The sequence below is a fragment of the Ranitomeya imitator genome, chromosome 4, assembly GCF_032444005.1.
Source record: "Ranitomeya imitator isolate aRanImi1 chromosome 4, aRanImi1.pri, whole genome shotgun sequence".
Taxonomy (NCBI): Eukaryota; Metazoa; Chordata; class Amphibia; order Anura; family Dendrobatidae; genus Ranitomeya; species Ranitomeya imitator.
Window position 1 is genome coordinate 506,334,656 of NC_091285.1, and position 16,471 is coordinate 506,351,126.

Here is a 16,471-nt window from a genome sequence, read left to right on the forward strand (position 1 = left end):
AAGTCGTTAGGTGCTGCTCTATTTAACTCCACCTGGTGCTTTGATCCTGGCCTCCAGTCAATGTTCTAGTATTTGTCTTGCTTCCTCCTGGATCGTTCCTGTGGCCTCTCTATCCTGCATAAGCTAAGTTCTGCTTGTGTTATTTTTTGTTTGCTATATTTTCTGTCCAGCCTGCTATATTGGTTTTTTCTTGCTTGCTGGAAGCTCTGAGACGCAGAGGGAGCACCTCCGTACCGTTAGTCGGTGCGGAGGGTCTTTTTGCCCCTCTGCGTGGTTGTTTGTAGGTTTTTGTGTTGACCGCAAAGCTATCTTTCCTATCCTCGGTCTATTCAGTAAGTCGGGCCTCACTTTGCTAAATCTATTTCATCTCTGTGTTTGTATTTCATCTTTACTCACAGTCATTATATGTGGGGGGCTGCCTTTTCCTTTGGGGATTTCTCTGAGGCAAGGTAGGCTTGTTTTTTCTATCTTCAGGGCTAGTTAGTTTCTCAGGCTGTGCCGAGTTGCATAGGGAGCGTTAGGCGCAATCCACGGCTACCTCTAGTGTGGTGTGTTAGGATTAGGGATTGCGGTCAGCAGAGTTTCCACGTCTCAGAGCTTGTCCTATGTTTTTGGTAAATGTCAGGTCACCTTGTGTGCTCTGAACTTCAAGGTCCATTGTGGTTCTGAATTACCTGTTCATAACAGTACTGGAGGCCCAAAGTACTAATGCTTCTCAATAGAGGGAAAAGAGAAGTTCTGAGACCATTTTTTTTTCTTTGCACTGTGATCTGTCTTTCTTTTCCCCTTTACATCAGGGTGGTTCAGAATACAGGTGTGGACATGGATATTCAGGGTCTGTCCTCTTTGATGGATAATCTCACTATAAGAGTACAGAACATTCAAGATTTAGTGGTTCAGAATCCTATGTTAGAACCTAAAATTCCTATTCCTGAGTTATTTTCTGGAGATAGAGCTAAGTTTTTGAATTTTAAAAATAATTGTAAACTGTTTCTGGCTTTGAAACCCCGCTCCTCTGGTGACCCAGTTCAACAAGTTAAAATCATTATTTCTTTATTACGTGGCGACCCTCAAGACTGGGCATTTTCCCTTGCGCCAGGAGATCCTGCATTATGTAATATTGATGCGTTTTTTCTGGCGCTCGGATTGCTGTACGACGAACCTAATTCAGTGGATCAGGCAGAGAAAAATTTGCTGGCTCTGTGTCAGGGTCAGGATGAGATAGAGATTTATTGTCAGAAGTTTAGCAAGTGGTCCGTGCTCACTCAATGGAATGAATGTGCTCTGGCAGCTATTTTCAGAAAGGGTCTCTCTGAAGCCCTTAAGGATGTCATGGTGGGATTTCCTATGCCTGCTGGTCTGAATGAGTCTATGTCTTTGGCCATTCAGATCGGTCGACGCTTGCGCGAGAGTAAATCTGTGCACCATTTGGCGGTATTATCTGAGCATAAACCTGAGCCTATGCAGTGCGATAGGACATTGACCAGAGCTGAAAGGCAAGAACACAGACGTCAGAATGGGCTGTGTTTCTACTGTGGTGATTCCACTCATGCTATCTCCGATTGTCCTAAGCGCACTAAGCGGTTCGCTAGGTCTGCCACCATTGGTACGGTACAGTCGAAATTTCTTTTGTCCGTTACTCTGATCTGCTCTTTGTCTTCCTATTCTGTCATGGCATTTGTGGATTCAGGCGCTGCCCTGAATTTGATGGACTTGGAGTATGCTAGGCGCTGTGGGTTCGTCTTGGAGCCCTTGCAGTGTCCTATTCCATTGAGAGGAATTGATGCTACGCCTTTGGCCAAGAATAAGCCTCAGTATTGGACCCAGCTGACCATGTGCATGGCTCCTGCGCACCAGGAGGATATTCGCTTTCTGGTGTTGCATAATCTGCATGATGTGGTCGTGTTGGGGTTGCCATGGCTACAAGTCCATAACCCAGTATTAGATTGGAGATCTATGTCTGTGTCCAGCTGGGGTTGTCAGGGGGTACATGGTGATGTTCCATTTCTGTCTATCTCATCATCCACCCCTTCTGAGGTCCCAGAGTTCTTGTCTGATTACCGGGATGTATTCGATGAGCCCAAGTCCAATGCCCTACCTCCGCATAGGGATTGTGATTGTGCTATCGATTTGATTCCTGGTAGTAAGTTTCCTAAGGGTCGACTGTTTAATTTATCTGTACCTGAGCACGCCGCTATGCGGAGTTACGTGAAGGAGTCTTTGGAGAAGGGTCATATTCGCCCGTCATCATCGCCATTGGGAGCGGGTTTCTTTTTTGTGGCCAAGAAGGATGGTTCGCTGAGACCTTGTATTGATTACCGCCTTCTAAATAAAATTACGGTCAAATTTCAGTACCCCTTGCCGCTGCTGTCTGATTTGTTTGCTCTGATTAAGGGGGCTAGTTGGTTCACCAAGATAGATCTTCGTGGTGCGTATAATCTTGTGTGTATCAAACGGGGCGATGAATGGAAAACAGCATTTAATACGACCGAAGGCCATTTTGAGTACCTGGTTATGCCATTCGGACTTTCTAATGCTCCATCAGTGTTTCAGTCCTTTATGCATGACATCTTCCGAGAGTACCTGGATAAATTCCTGATTGTATACTTGGATGATATTTTGGTCTTCTCGGATGATTGGGAGTCTCATGTGAAGCAGGTCAGAATGGTGTTCCAGGTCCTGCGTGCTAATTCTTTGTTTGTGAAGGGGTCAAAGTGTCTCCTTGGTGTTCAGAAGATTTCATTTTTGAGGTTCATTTTTTCTCCTTCTACTATCGAGATGGACCCTGTTAAAGTTCAGGCCATTTATGATTGGACTCAGCCAACATCTCTGAAGAGTCTGCAGAAGTTCCTGGGCTTTGCTAATTTTTATCGTCGCTTCATCGCTAATTTTTCTAGCATTGCTAAACCGTTGACTGATTTGACCAAGAAGGGTGCTGATGTGGTCAATTGGTCTTCTGCTGCTGTGGAAGCTTTTCAGGAGTTGAAGCGTCGTTTTTCTTCTGCCCCTGTGTTGTGCCAACCAGATGTTTCGCTTCCGTTCCAGGTCGAGGTTGATGCTTCCGAAATTGGAGCAGGGTCTGTTTTGTTGCAGAGAAGTTCTGATTGCTCGGTGATGAAACCATGCCCCTTCTTTTCCAGGAAGTTTTCGCCTGCTGAGCGAAATTATGATGTTGGCAATCGAGAGTTGCTAGCCATGAAGTGGGCATTCGAGGAGTGGTGTCATTGGCTTGAAGGAGCTAAGCATCGTGTGGTGGTCTTGACTGATCACAAAAACTTGACTTATCTCGAGTCTGCCAAACGGTTGAATCCTAGACAGGCTCGTTGGTCGCTGTTTTTCTCCCGTTTTGACTTTGTGGTTTCGTACCTTCCGGGCTCTAAAAATGTGAAGGCGGATGCCCTGTCTAGGAGTTTTGTGCCCGATTCTCTGGGGTTTGTCTGAGCCGGCGGGTATTCTCATCTCCCCTGATTTGCGGCGGGTGCTGCAAAAATTTCAGGCTAATAGACCTGACCGTTGCCCAGCGGAGAAACTGTTTGTCCCTGATAGGTGGACGAATAAAGTTATCTCTGAGGTTCATTGTTCGGTGTTGGCTGGTCATCCTGGAATCTTTGGTACCAGAGATTTGGTGGCTAGTTCCTTTTGGTGGCCGTCTCTGTCGTGGGATGTGCGTTCTTTTGTGCAGTCCTGTGGGATTTGTGCTCGGGCTAAGCCCTGCTGTTCTCGTGCCAGTGGGTTGCTTTTGCCCTTGCCGGTCCCGAAGAGGCCTTGGACACATATCTCTATGGATTTTATTTCGGATCTCCCCGTCTCTCATAGAATGTCGGTCATTTGGGTGGTTTGTGATCGCTTCTCTAAGATGGTCCATTTGGTGCCCTTGTCTAAATTGCCTTCCTCCTCTGATTTGGTGCCATTGTTTTTTCAGCATGTGGTTCGTTTACATGGCATTCCAGAGAACATCGTTTCTGACAGAGGTTCGCAGTTTGTTTCGAGGTTTTGGCGAGCTTTTTGTGCTAGGATGGGCATTGATTTGTCTTTTTCCTCGGCTTTCCATCCTCAGACAAATGGCCAGACTGAACGAACCAATCAGACCTTGGAAACATATCTGAGATGTTTTGTTTCTGCTGATCAGGATGATTGGGTGTCCTTTTTGCCTTTGGCTGAGTTCGCCCTTAATAATCGGGCCAGCTCGGCTACTTTGGTTTCGCCGTTTTTCTGCAATTCTGGGTTCCACCCTCGTTTCTCTTCAGGGCAGGTTGAGTCTTCGGACTGTCCTGGTGTGGATACTGTGGTGGATAGGTTGCAGCAGATTTGGACTCATGTAGTGGACAATTTGACTTTGTCCCAGGAGAAGGCTCAACGTTTCGCTAACCGCAGGCGCTGTGTGGGTCCCCGACTTCGTGTTGGGGATTTGGTTTGGTTGTCATCTCGTTATATTCCTATGAAGGTTTCCTCTCCTAAATTTAAGCCTCGTTTCATTGGTCCATATAGGATTTCTGAGGTTCTTAATCCTGTGTCTTTTCGTTTGACTCTTCCGGCTTCTTTTTCCATCCATAACGTGTTCCATAGGTCATTGTTGCGGAGATACATGGCACCTGTGGTTCCATCTATTGATCCTCCTGCTCCGGTTTTGGTTGAAGGGGAATTGGAGTATATTGTGGAGAAGATTTTGGATTCTCGTGTTTCGAGACGGAAACTCCAGTATCTGGTTAAGTGGAAAGGTTATGGTCAGGAAGATAATTCCTGGGTCTTTGCCTCTGATGTCCATGCTGCCGATCTGGTTCGTGCCTTTCATGTGGCTCATCCTGGTCGGCCTGGGGGCTCTGGTGAGGGTTCGGTGACCCCTCCTCAAGGGGGGGGGGGTACTGTTGTGAATTCTGTGGGCAAGCTCCCTCCTGTGGTCATGAGTGGTACTGCGGCTGGTTCTGTCTATAAGCTTCCTTTGGTGGATGAGAGTGGTACTGCAGCTTCTGAGTTTCCTTCCTCAGGTGATGAGGTTAAGTCGTTAGGTGCTGCTCTATTTAACTCCACCTGGTGCTTTGATCCTGGCCTCCAGTCAATGTTCTAATATTGGTCTTGCTTCCTCCTGGATCGTTCCTGTGGCCTCTCTATCCTGCATAAGCTAAGTTCTGCTTGTGTTATTTTTTGTTTGCTATATTTTCTGTCCAGCCTGCTATATTGGTTTTTTCTTGCTTGCTGGAAGCTCTGAGGCGCAGAGGGAGCACCTCCGTACCGTTAGTCGGTACGGAGGGTCTTTTTGCCCCTCTGCGTGGTTGTTTGTAGGTTTTTGTGTTGACCGCAAAGCTATCTTTCCTATCCTCGGTCTATTCAGTAAGTCGGGCCTCACTTTGCTAAATCTATTTCATCTCTGTGTTTGTATTTCATCTTTACTCACAGTCATTATATGTGGGGGGCTGCCTTTTCCTTTGGGGATTTCTCTGAAGCAAGGTAGGCTTGTTTTTTCTATCTTCAGGGCTAGTTAGTTTCTCAGGCTGTGCCGAGTTGCATAGGGAGCGTTAGGCTCAATCCACGGCTACCTCTAGTGTGGTGTGTTAGGATTAGGGATTGCGGTCAGCAGAGTTTCCACGTCTCAGAGCTTGTCCTATGTTTTTGGTAAATGTCAGGTCACCTTGTGTGCTCTAAACTTCAAGGTCCATTGTGGATCTGAATTACCTGTTCATAACAGTATACACCCTTGTGCTGGCTCCAAGAGAACCAGTTCTTGCTTAATGTCCGTAGGAGGTACACGGACGGGTCTGCTATTCCGACTAAAAACTCTGTATTATTTTATTTTTACAATTTTTACATTTTTTATTTTATTTTTTACAATGGAGGAAGGGGCGACGGATCCTTTCAAGGCTCCGATCTTCCCGAACCACCAACAGGCGAGCACAAAGAGTGTCGCCTCTCCGTATCCTCTCTCAGCAGCTCCTAATATTATAGGGCCACATAGAAGGGTACATCATGTCCCAGCCTAAGGCATCAAAAAAGTCTAGCAGGACTATGGCTATATTCTTTACTTCATGCTCCTCCTGCCAATCTGCATTTCCTAAGGCTCAGAGTTCACCGCCCTGCAATGCCTGTGACCTCAACTGCGCTCAGGATCCCTCCGTCACCACCGAGCCCAGTGTGCCTAGTCCTCCTGAGTGGGCTTCGTCACTGTCTCAATCCATGGCTTCATTGCCCAAAGCGATTGAATCCCTTTGTGATCCTTTGGGGGACCGGAGCATTTGCAGGACTGATGTAGATGGATCCTCCCCAAGCCGGGAGAAGTAGGAGCACTCTAGAAGTCGCCAGGCACCTAGAAAATGCATCCGTAGCATGTCTCCTGAGCAGCCACGTGCCTTGTCGCCTCACAGCTCTCTCTCTCTCTACAGAGTGCAGTAGCGACCGCAAATCTGACTGCAAATCTGATGGTTCCTTAGATCCGGATTCGTCAGATTTTTAGAAGGCAGTGGATTTGCTGATTGAGGCTATCAACCAGGCTTTAAAGGTTGAGGAAGGTTCTGGCTCTGCCCCGGATCAGACCATGTCCTTTAAGAGAACTAGGCCATAGTTAATAGGCAAGGAGAGCGCCCTGATAAGCGCTTCACAGGTCAAAGGCCTCTTGAAGCCAAGTATCCTTTTTCAGCTGATCTGAAAAAGGATTGGGCGGAATCTCTTGTGGTAGATCCCGCAGTATCCCGCCTAGCATCCAAAACTTTCCTGTCCGTGCTGGATGGCTCATCCATCAAAGATCCCTTGGACCGTCCGGTAGAAAGCTTGGCCCTTCCTTTTTTTTCTGGTCAGAGACCTTAGCTAATTCACTTCGGAACAGTAACCCTCCTCCAGAGGTGGTGCACCTTGCCAACCAAATTTCCCAGGCAGGCGATTACCTGGTACATGCATCCTTGGATGCGGCCGGTTGTGCTGCTCAGTCAGCAGCCAATGCCATCACTATCAGAAGGTCATTATGGAAGGCGGGCTCTGCATCAAAAAAGTCTCTCACCTCCCTTCCTTATCTTATTTGATATCTGTGTGTGGAAACTTCCTGAAGAAGAAGCCTTTGAGCTTCGAAACGCGTTGAATAAACCACCCGAACACCCTAACAGTATATCTGGATCTATTATTTGTCGCAGCAGCGCAGATGTAATCCACATTTCATTTATTATAACGGTTCCTTATCAAAGCAGTCGCTTATTTGGAGGAAAGCTGGATCAGATCATCTCTGATGCTACGGGAGGGAAAAGTAAATTCCTTCCCCAACAGAGACTTAGGCGTCCCTTCCAGATTGTTCACAAAAGTCATGTCGGTCATCATGTCCATCCTGCACTCTTGGGGTGTGATCGTTCTGCCTTATCTGGACGACCTGTTGATCAAAGGTCCGTCCTTCCACGACTGCACGGAGTCCGTTCGCACTACTTGTGATACCCTTTCTCGCCTGGGCTGGCTGATAAACTTAAGCAAATCCTCTCCGGTCCCAGCCCAGTAGATTTCCTTTCTAGGAATGTCCCTGGACTCATCTGGGAGATTGGTAATTCTCCCTCCAGACAAAGTCTTAGCCCTTCAACAAGGAGCCCGAGCGCTTCATCAGTCTTACCCTTACTCCATCCAGTTTGCAATGAGGGTACTACGAAAGATGGTGGCCGCAATGGAAGCGGTCCCCTTTGCGCAACTGCACCTTTGGTCCCTACAACATGCCCTTCTGGCAGCTTGGGACATAAACCTTTCTCCCTCAACCGAAGGTGCCGCTTATCCCTGCAGGTCAGACACTCTCAGGTGGTGGACATTGAACTCTTCCCTCAACCGGGGGAAGTCTTTTCTACCCGTTCAGTGGCTAGTGATGATTACTGAAACCAGTCTTTCGGGCTGGGGAGCAGTCTTCCATCATCACACTGCTCAGAGCTGCTGGTCAATTCAAGAATTGAAGCCACCGATCAACGTTCTGGAGATCCGTGCTATTCGACTGGCCCTGCAAAACTTCCCTCATCTTCTGGTGGGTCACCCCATCCGTATCCAATCAGACAATGCCACGGCTGTGGCATACATCAATCATCAAGGGGGTGCCTGCAACAGTGCGGCCATGTCCAAGGTAACTCCCATCCTTTGATGGGCAGAGAACAACCACTCGATCTCAGTGGTGCACATTCCAGGAGTGGAAAACTGGACGGCGGACTTCCTCAGCCGTCAGGGTCTCACTTCAGTGGAGTGAGAGCTCCATCTGGAAGTCTTCAACCAGGGCTGCCTTCGCTGGGGGATCCCAGATGTGGACCTCATGACGTCCAAGCTGATTTCCATGGTTCCCCAGTTTATAGCGAGGTCTTGAGATCCAAAAGCCATCGGTGTCAGCGCTCTGGTTCTTTCATGGCGCCAATTCCGCCTCTACCGTTACTCCCCACTGTAATCAGGAAAATCAGGGCGGAAGGAGCACCAGTGATCCTGGTCGCTCCCAATTGGCCTTGCCACGCGTGGTTCACAGAGTTGGTACGCCTCATCAGCAACATACCCTGGAGACTGCCAGATCAGCCAGATCTGCTTTCCCAGGGCCCCATCTACCACCAGAACTCAGGGACACTGTTTTTAACGGCGTGGCCGTTGATTCCTGGGTCTTAACCCAGGCATGGTTTTCTCAACAGATCATTTCCACCATGGTCAGTGCCTGTAAACCTTCATCGGTACGCATCTATCATCGTACCTGGAAGACATTTTTTTTTGCTTGGTGCAAGGATCGTGGTCTTTCTCCTCTCGTTTTCTCAGTTCCCACCATTTTAGAGTTCCTACAGGCCGGCCGGATGCCAGGCTGGCTCTCGGCTCTTTCTAGGGCCAAATCTCCACTCTATCGGTCTTATTTCAGAGACGCATCGTGTGAAGACTTCAGGTTAAGACTTTTCTTCAGGGGGTGTCACATGTCGCTCCTCCCTATCGCATGCCTTTAGAACCTTGGGACCTCATCTTGGTGCTATATGCCCTTCAGGGACCTCCCTTTGAACTGCTTCAGGACATTTCGCTGATCTTTCTGTCCTGGAAGGTTGCCTTCCTTGTGGTGATCACATCGATCAGAAGGGTCTTGGAATTAGCCGCCTTACCCTGCCAGGCACCTTTCCTTATCTTCCATCAGGACAATGTTGTCCTCAGGCCGTCATCCTTTTTGCCAAATGTTGTTTCGTCCTTCCATCTTAACGAAGACATTGTTCTTCCTTCTTTTTGTCCGGCCCCTATTCACAAAGTTGAAAGAGCTCTCCACTCTCTGGACTTAGGGTACCTTCACACTGATCAACTTTCCAATGATCACGACCAGCGATACGACCTGGCCGTGATCGTTGGAAAGTCCTTGTGTGGTCGCTGGGGAGCTGTCACACAGACAGCTCTCCAGCGACCAACGATGCCGAAGTCCCCGGGTAACCAGGGTAAACATCGGGTTACTAAGCGCAGAGCCGCGCTTAGTAACACGATGTTTACCCTGGTTACCATTGTAAAAAAAAAAAAAAAACACTACATACTTACATTCTGGTGTCTGTCACGTCCCTCGCCCTCAGCTTCCCGCACTGAGTGTGTGAGCGCCGGCCGTAAAGCAGAGCACAGCGGTGACATCACCGCTGTGCTTTATGGCCGGCGCTCACAGTCAGTGCGGGAAGCTGACGGCGAGGGACGTGACAGACACCGGAATGTGAGTATGTAGTGTTTTTTTTTTTTACTTTTACAATGGTAACCAGGGTAAACATCGGGTTACTAAGCGTGGCCCTGCGCTTAGTAACCTGATGTTTAACCTGGTTAGCCCGGGACTCATCGCTGGATCGGCGTCACACACGCCGATCCAGAGATGAAAGCGGGTGACCTGACGACAAAATAAAGTTCTGGCCTTCTAGCTCTGACCAGCGATGTCACAGCAGGATCCTGATTGCTGCTGTGTGTCAAACACAACGAGATCGCTATCCAGGACGCTGCAACGTCACGGATCGCTATCGTTATCGTTCAAAAGTTGCTCAGTGTGACGGTACCTTAAGTCAGAGCTCTGCAAAGGTACGTCTCATAGGACGACATCCTTCAGAAGAACAGATGTTCTGTTCGTTCTCCCGGAAGGTCACAAGAAGGGTCATGCCGCTTCTAAGGCCACGATAGCCTGGTGGATTCGTTCCACCATCCAGGAGTCATACCGAGTCAGAAGTCAGCCCATACCAACGGGGATCAGAGCACACTCCACTCGAGCGGTGGGGGCTTCTTGGGCCATTCGGCATCAGGTGACGGCAAAGCAGGTCTGTAAAGTTGCGACTTGGTCCAGTTTGCATACCTTTGCAAAGCACTATAACATTGACTCTCAGGCTTCAGTGGATGCAAATCTCGGCAGAAGAATTCTTCAGGCAGTGGTGGCGCACATTTAGGCAGTTGTTGCATGAAGCCTAATTCTTTGTGTTGTTTTCCCACCCAGGGACTGCTTTGGGACGCCTCATAGTCTGTGTCCCCCAAAGAGGCAAAGGAGAAACAGGGATTTTTGTGTATTCACCGTAAAATCCTTTTCTCCGAGCCACTCATTGAGGGACACAGCACCCACTCTGTTAGCTTATCGGCTTATATGGCTTTTGCCTGTTCTTTTAAGTTGACATGTTGTACTCTTCTATGTTGTTACTATTTGTTCCTACTGACTTTTGCACCAAACTGGTTCTCTGGGAGCCAGCACGAGGGTGTATACTGCAGAGGAGGAGCTAACATTTTTGTGTTAACTTAGTGTCAGCCTCTTAGTGGCAAGCAGCATACAACTCATGGTCTGTGTCCCCCAACGAGTGGCTCGGAGAAAAGGATTTTACAGTGAGTACACAAAAATCCCTGTTTTTCAATCAAGATGGGGTGCAGAGTGTACATTAATGTGAAAAAATGAACTTTTTGAATTTCACAAATGGGTGCAATGAAGCAAAGAGTGAAAAATGTAAAGGGGTCTGAATACTTTCTGTACCCACTGTAAATTCCCAAAGGGGTGTAGTTTCCAAAATGGAGTCACTTGAGGGGGATTCTGCGCTTCTAGCAAATAGGGGCTTTGTATATGGAGTACTCAAACTGTTCTATAAAAATCTGCGCTTCAGGAGGCAAATAGCACTCCGTTCCCCCTGAGTCTATCTGTATGGCTAAGTAATACTGTAAAGCCACATATGGGGTATTGCTATATTCAGTAGAAATAGTGGGACAAATTATGGTGCCATTTTATACTCTTCTTGTGTGAAAATGTAAAATCTGGAGCTAAAACAAAATTTTGGTGGTAAAAATTTAGTTATTTTTTTTCACTGCCCAATGGTATAAAATTCTGAGCTTTGCACTGTGCCTGAAAAATATTTTCCGATTACATGTAGGGTATTGGCGCACTCAGGAAAAAATAGACCTCAGTTTGTTGTAAAATAAATCCTATTATCCCTTATAAAAATTAAAAACTTGGTGCTAAAACAACATTTTATTGGTAAAAATGTAATGTATTCATTCTTCAACACTCAATGGTGTAAAATTCTGTGAGGCACATGTGGTGTCAACATGATCACTGCACCTCTACATGAATTCATTGGGGAGTGTAGTTTATAAAGTAAATGAGTTCGCATATAGGAGGTTTCTGTTGTTCTGGCACCTCAGGGGCTCTGCCAATGTGACATGGCACCCTCAAACCATTCCAGGAAAATCTGAACTCCAATATGGCACCTCTTTCCTTCTGAGCTTTGCATTGTGCCTCAAAAGTAGAATTTCTCCTCATATTGGGTATTGTCGTACTCAAGAGAAATTGAAGAACAAATTGTATGGTGCAATTTCTCCTGTTAACGTTATGGAAATGTAATACTTTGAGCTAAAAACATTTCTGTGGGGAAAATGTGATTTTATTATTTTCACGGCTCAAAGTTATAAACTTCTGTGCTCACCACAGCTTCATTACTGGATTAATTTTTCCTTTTACAGCTCATGAAAGATCATGTGCTTTCTTCCCTTCCTACATCGTGAATGAGCAGAAGGGCTGTGGAGTCTGTCTGAGTCGATGTCCGTTTTTGTTGAGTCGAAGTTGGAGTCTTTATAAAATGAACCGACTCCAACTCCTAAAGTATATAATAAAATGGGTACAGTAGTTCAGTATGTTCTGTAAATTGTTTCACAGGAATTGGGAAAGTTATGAAATGTCCTATTAATGTCTGTTCTGTTCCTGATGTAAGGATCTAGGCTTTTAGTTGAGATGAATCTGTGCTACACTTTATGTACATGCTCACTAATGACCAGTGCTGTGGAATCGAGAGCCAGGGAAATTGAGGAGTCGGAGGTTTGGCTTACCGACTCCACAGCCTTGATGGGAAGCCCTCTCTAATTAGCTCAAATAATTTCCCCTTTATCCTCAATGATCTGATGTTAACTTCCTCCTCTCCCTCCCTGGTCCTCCACCATTGACAACAGGGGGGAAGAGCAGGGAGCCTTCACAGCTAGGAGTATTGTTTTGATAAATTTGTGTAATTCTGCAAACCAACTAGTTATGTAAAGGACTTACACTGCAATAGCAAAATGGTAGGAATTTTAAATGACTAAGCAAACAAACAACAAATCAGTGGGATGGGGTATGTAGGAGCTAATTGCTCTGTGTGTAGGAAACAACCATCACCTGGCATATATGCATTGTAAACGATTAGGTTCATCATTGTATTGTTTGCCCTGGGATAGACTACATTATCTGTACTATAATATTATATTTGTTTTCTTTCCACAGGCAAAGTTGATAGAGTTTGGCCCTCTTAGAGCAACGGATGTAAAACTTCCTCATGGAGCTGTTTTTGTGATTGCTAACAGTTGTGTTGAAATGAACAAAGCAGCAACCGCTCACTTTAACATAAGAGTTGTGGAGTGTCGACTTGCCACCAAGGTATAGTATCTGCCATTCACCACTTTGAACATTATTGAAAATATTTGTCAGAATAAGCAGTGGGTACAGAACCATTAAATTCTTTAGTATAAGCTAAGAGCTATAATGTATCTTGTGCCGTCTAAACCTGATATTTCACTGCAGAGAATACTTTACCACTTCACATCACACAATCCTCAGCATCTACAGTATATGCTTTCTGAATGTTATGTACAAAAAAACTCTGTTGAAGAAAATTCAACTTTAATATGGAAGTATCAGGAACACCGTGACTGATAGTACTCCAGTCAGTTCAAGTGTCCTGCTTGGGTGCAAGACAAGTGGGGCTCGCAGCTGATAGAGGGATTTCCGCGTTGGGGCATGACCACCGGCGTGCAGGACCTACACCACGTGACCGCAGAGGGAGAGACTGGGGCGGAGCCAGCCACCACACTCCCGAAAGAGGTAGCGTAGAGCGGCGGGGACTGGCAGGACAGAAGAGAAGTTAGGAGAGCCAAGGTCAATTCCGGAAGGACAGCAAGGTACAAGCGTTAGATACAGAAGAGAGGTCAGGTATAAGCCAAGTGTCCGAAACCGTGGAGGGCGACAGAGGTACCAGGGGGACAGGCAAAATGGGCAGTCAAAACAGAGTAGGAGTTAGAAGCTGGGCAAACAAGCAGACAGTACCGAATCAACAGACAAATGCTAAACGGGGAGACAAACCGGGTCAGAAACAGGAGATTATACGAAAAGCATGCAAAAGGCACAAGCACACAGGGGTCAATTAACTCAGCCAAGGGCAGAAGTATAACTGACAAGGAACGGAGCCCAACAGAGGCTATTTAAAGCCCTCCCATAACCAGAGAGAGGACAACAGCATTAACCCCTGACGCACTACCAACAACTCTCATACAAACCATGACAGGAAGCACTCAATTCCACTTTTGTTTCCCCCCCCCCTTTTTTTTTTTAAAGAGTTTTTCTCATGTTTTTTTAAGTTATGGAGACATTATTAAACTAAGCAAGTTTGACATTAAGTTGTTTTTGTACATTGCACAATTGCAGAGAATCTGGAACATGAAAAACTCATCAAAGGTTCATCGTGGGCACGTAGCCTTACTCAGCACAAACATAGGACCACATTTATTAAAGTAGCTTATGCTGTTTGATAAATTTGGTGCCTCCTTTGACTGTCTAGAGTAGACCAAATTTACTCCATCTATTAGTTGGCATTAATTTATTAACAAAGTTATTCCAAATTGTGCTGCAATTTTGGTGCAAAGCTGATTCACAACATTGTAATTTATGCCAAACCCTTGTTGAGCATATTGAAAAATGTGCTTCCTGCAGATAGTCATCGCTTATCACGCCAAGCCATAAAAAAGTGGTGTAAACTTAGACAAGACGGTCTTAAAATACGCCAGATTTATCAAGCACCATGACTGTGATAAACTAGCACATTTTTAGACACTCTAGTCTACATTTGCTGTGTCTAAGAATTAGACAGTAATGATATAGCTGTCTAAATAAATGGTGTGCAAAGCATGAAAGACAGTTTTTTGACACAAAGTAAGCCACATTTCCAGCAGTTTAGTAAATCATTCCTTACACCTTCTAAATATAGGACAGTCTAAGGGTATGTTCACATGTCCGATTATTCGAGGCAGGCACCAAAACGTAGTCGACCTGCTTTTCTTTTCCCAGGAAATTTAATTTGCGTAGAAGAAATGGGGACGACAGAATACAATAAACCTGATATGTTAAAAATACCTTATACTCCACTGCTCACCTTACCGGCCCCCTGCTCTTCACCACTACCTGTCTAGTCCTTGACACGATTGGCCAAGCTGAAATCCTGATACCTATCATGTTAGGCCAGATCTTTCGTAAGGGTTCTGTGTAGGCATCGGCAAAGTCCAAACGTCCGAATCCCTTTTTATCAGGGCTTTAGACATAAGCCCAGATGAAGCCACTGGCGAGTGGATAAAGTGTCACGTTACTGTAAGTGCTTAGCTCATTTTAATAAATATGGCGCAATTTACTCCACTGATCTTTTTTTTTTTACTCCACTGATGTTTTCTGGAACAGCTTAGCTCACTTTGATCTCTACGGTTTTGGACATAGTAAATATAATTTATATTGTTTAAACGAGGTTTGCTGATTTTATGGTGACAGGAAACCAAAATGTATGCAGCATACACATATGCCATGCAATGTTTCCAAGAAATGCCACAAGCAGGTAATTGGATTGTGTAAACACGTTCCGATATATTTTGGAGATAATTGAAGGTAAATTATGCCTTTTATATATTTATTCATGTAGTAAATGTAAAATATTTATCCACGGGTTAAGAGAGAGATTTACGTGGTGTTGAAGCTTTTACTTATCCTTTTATTTGTATCTTTTTTTTTCTGCCAAAAAACACGTTGCTGCTTTCCTCAAGGAATCAGCTGAGCAAGGAACTAATCACTGTACTGTATTGTTGTGCCTTTATTCCACAGCGCACAAACATCCCATTTAGTACCCTATCTTTCATTGAGACCACCATTGTTTGTTCACAGCTCATTACAAGAATATACCATTACATATAGGGTTTATATTTGGCTAAAAATGAAAAATGAAAATAAAAAGGCCTCAAGTTATTTTCTTCTATATACCGTATGTAGAATTTTTTGTAATATGCTCTATTGTCTGTTAGGTAGATACACTATTTGTCATTGAATTTATTATTCTGAATTCTTTAGACATTTGTAAAATCTCCCTTAGCCAATTAATGACTGTCATTTGAAGAAGCCCTCCCATCAAAGTTTTTATCCTCTTAATATATTACAGTCATTCTTCTAAGCGTTATGCAGAAACAGGAAATCTCTCTTTCCTGCTTGAGTCAGCATTAGAACTACAGTGCTACATCACAAGGAAGAGAGCAGCTGGGCCTGCAGTTAAACAGCGCAGTGAGCAAGGCTACTAAGGGCTAATCAGTGAAGTAAGACTGTAGTTCTACTGATGACTCATGCCGGGAAGATAGTATTCCTGTTTCTACATCCAGCTTAGAATGATTCAGCTAGTCTGTTTTTAATCACATGATGTCATAGGCCTAATACAAAAACAGAAGAATTAATTGGGTAGATGAACAATCTGTATGTACACAGTGCTGTATAATATGATGGCGGCAATATATTAGGAGGATAAAAATTTTAATGGGAGTGCTTATTTAAGAGATGCTTTTGATGTACTGCATTTTTATAGCAACATTTCAGAAGTTGATTGCAGACCTATACTTTTAAGAACCCCGAATGCCTTGGCTGTGTCTAGCCTTGGGTATCATACAGAGATCAATAAAGTTGGCCTACAATCGTTTAAATGGGAACTGTACTTTTAACAATATTTGCATAAATCAGTAGTACAAGTGAATATAGGAAACTTACTTTAAAGGGAGTCCCCCCAAAATGAAGATCAAAATACATTTATATAGGAGACAGACAGGAGCCAGGGAATTTGTGCTGACACTCACATTGTGTGTGCTCTGACACTATGGGAGAATATAGCTGTTGATCAATAATAAAAAATAATCCTCTAAAATACAACTTGCCTAACAATTCTGCACGCAGTGTATATAATATATATATATTTATATATATATATAT

The 16,471-nt window shown here is 45.0% G+C and overlaps 1 protein-coding gene across 2 annotated transcripts in view; it reads left to right on the forward strand.

The window, feature by feature from the left end:
• The window catches only part of GALK2 (galactokinase 2), a 507,611-nt gene that overhangs the window by 273,153 nt on the left and 217,987 nt on the right, over positions 1-16,471 (forward strand). For both annotated transcript variants that reach the window (XM_069766040.1, XM_069766041.1), the window contains exon 7: positions 12,695-12,847. In XM_069766040.1, coding sequence (XP_069622141.1) covers positions 12,695-12,847 — 153 coding nt within the window. The remainder of the gene's footprint in view (positions 1-12,694; positions 12,848-16,471) is intronic.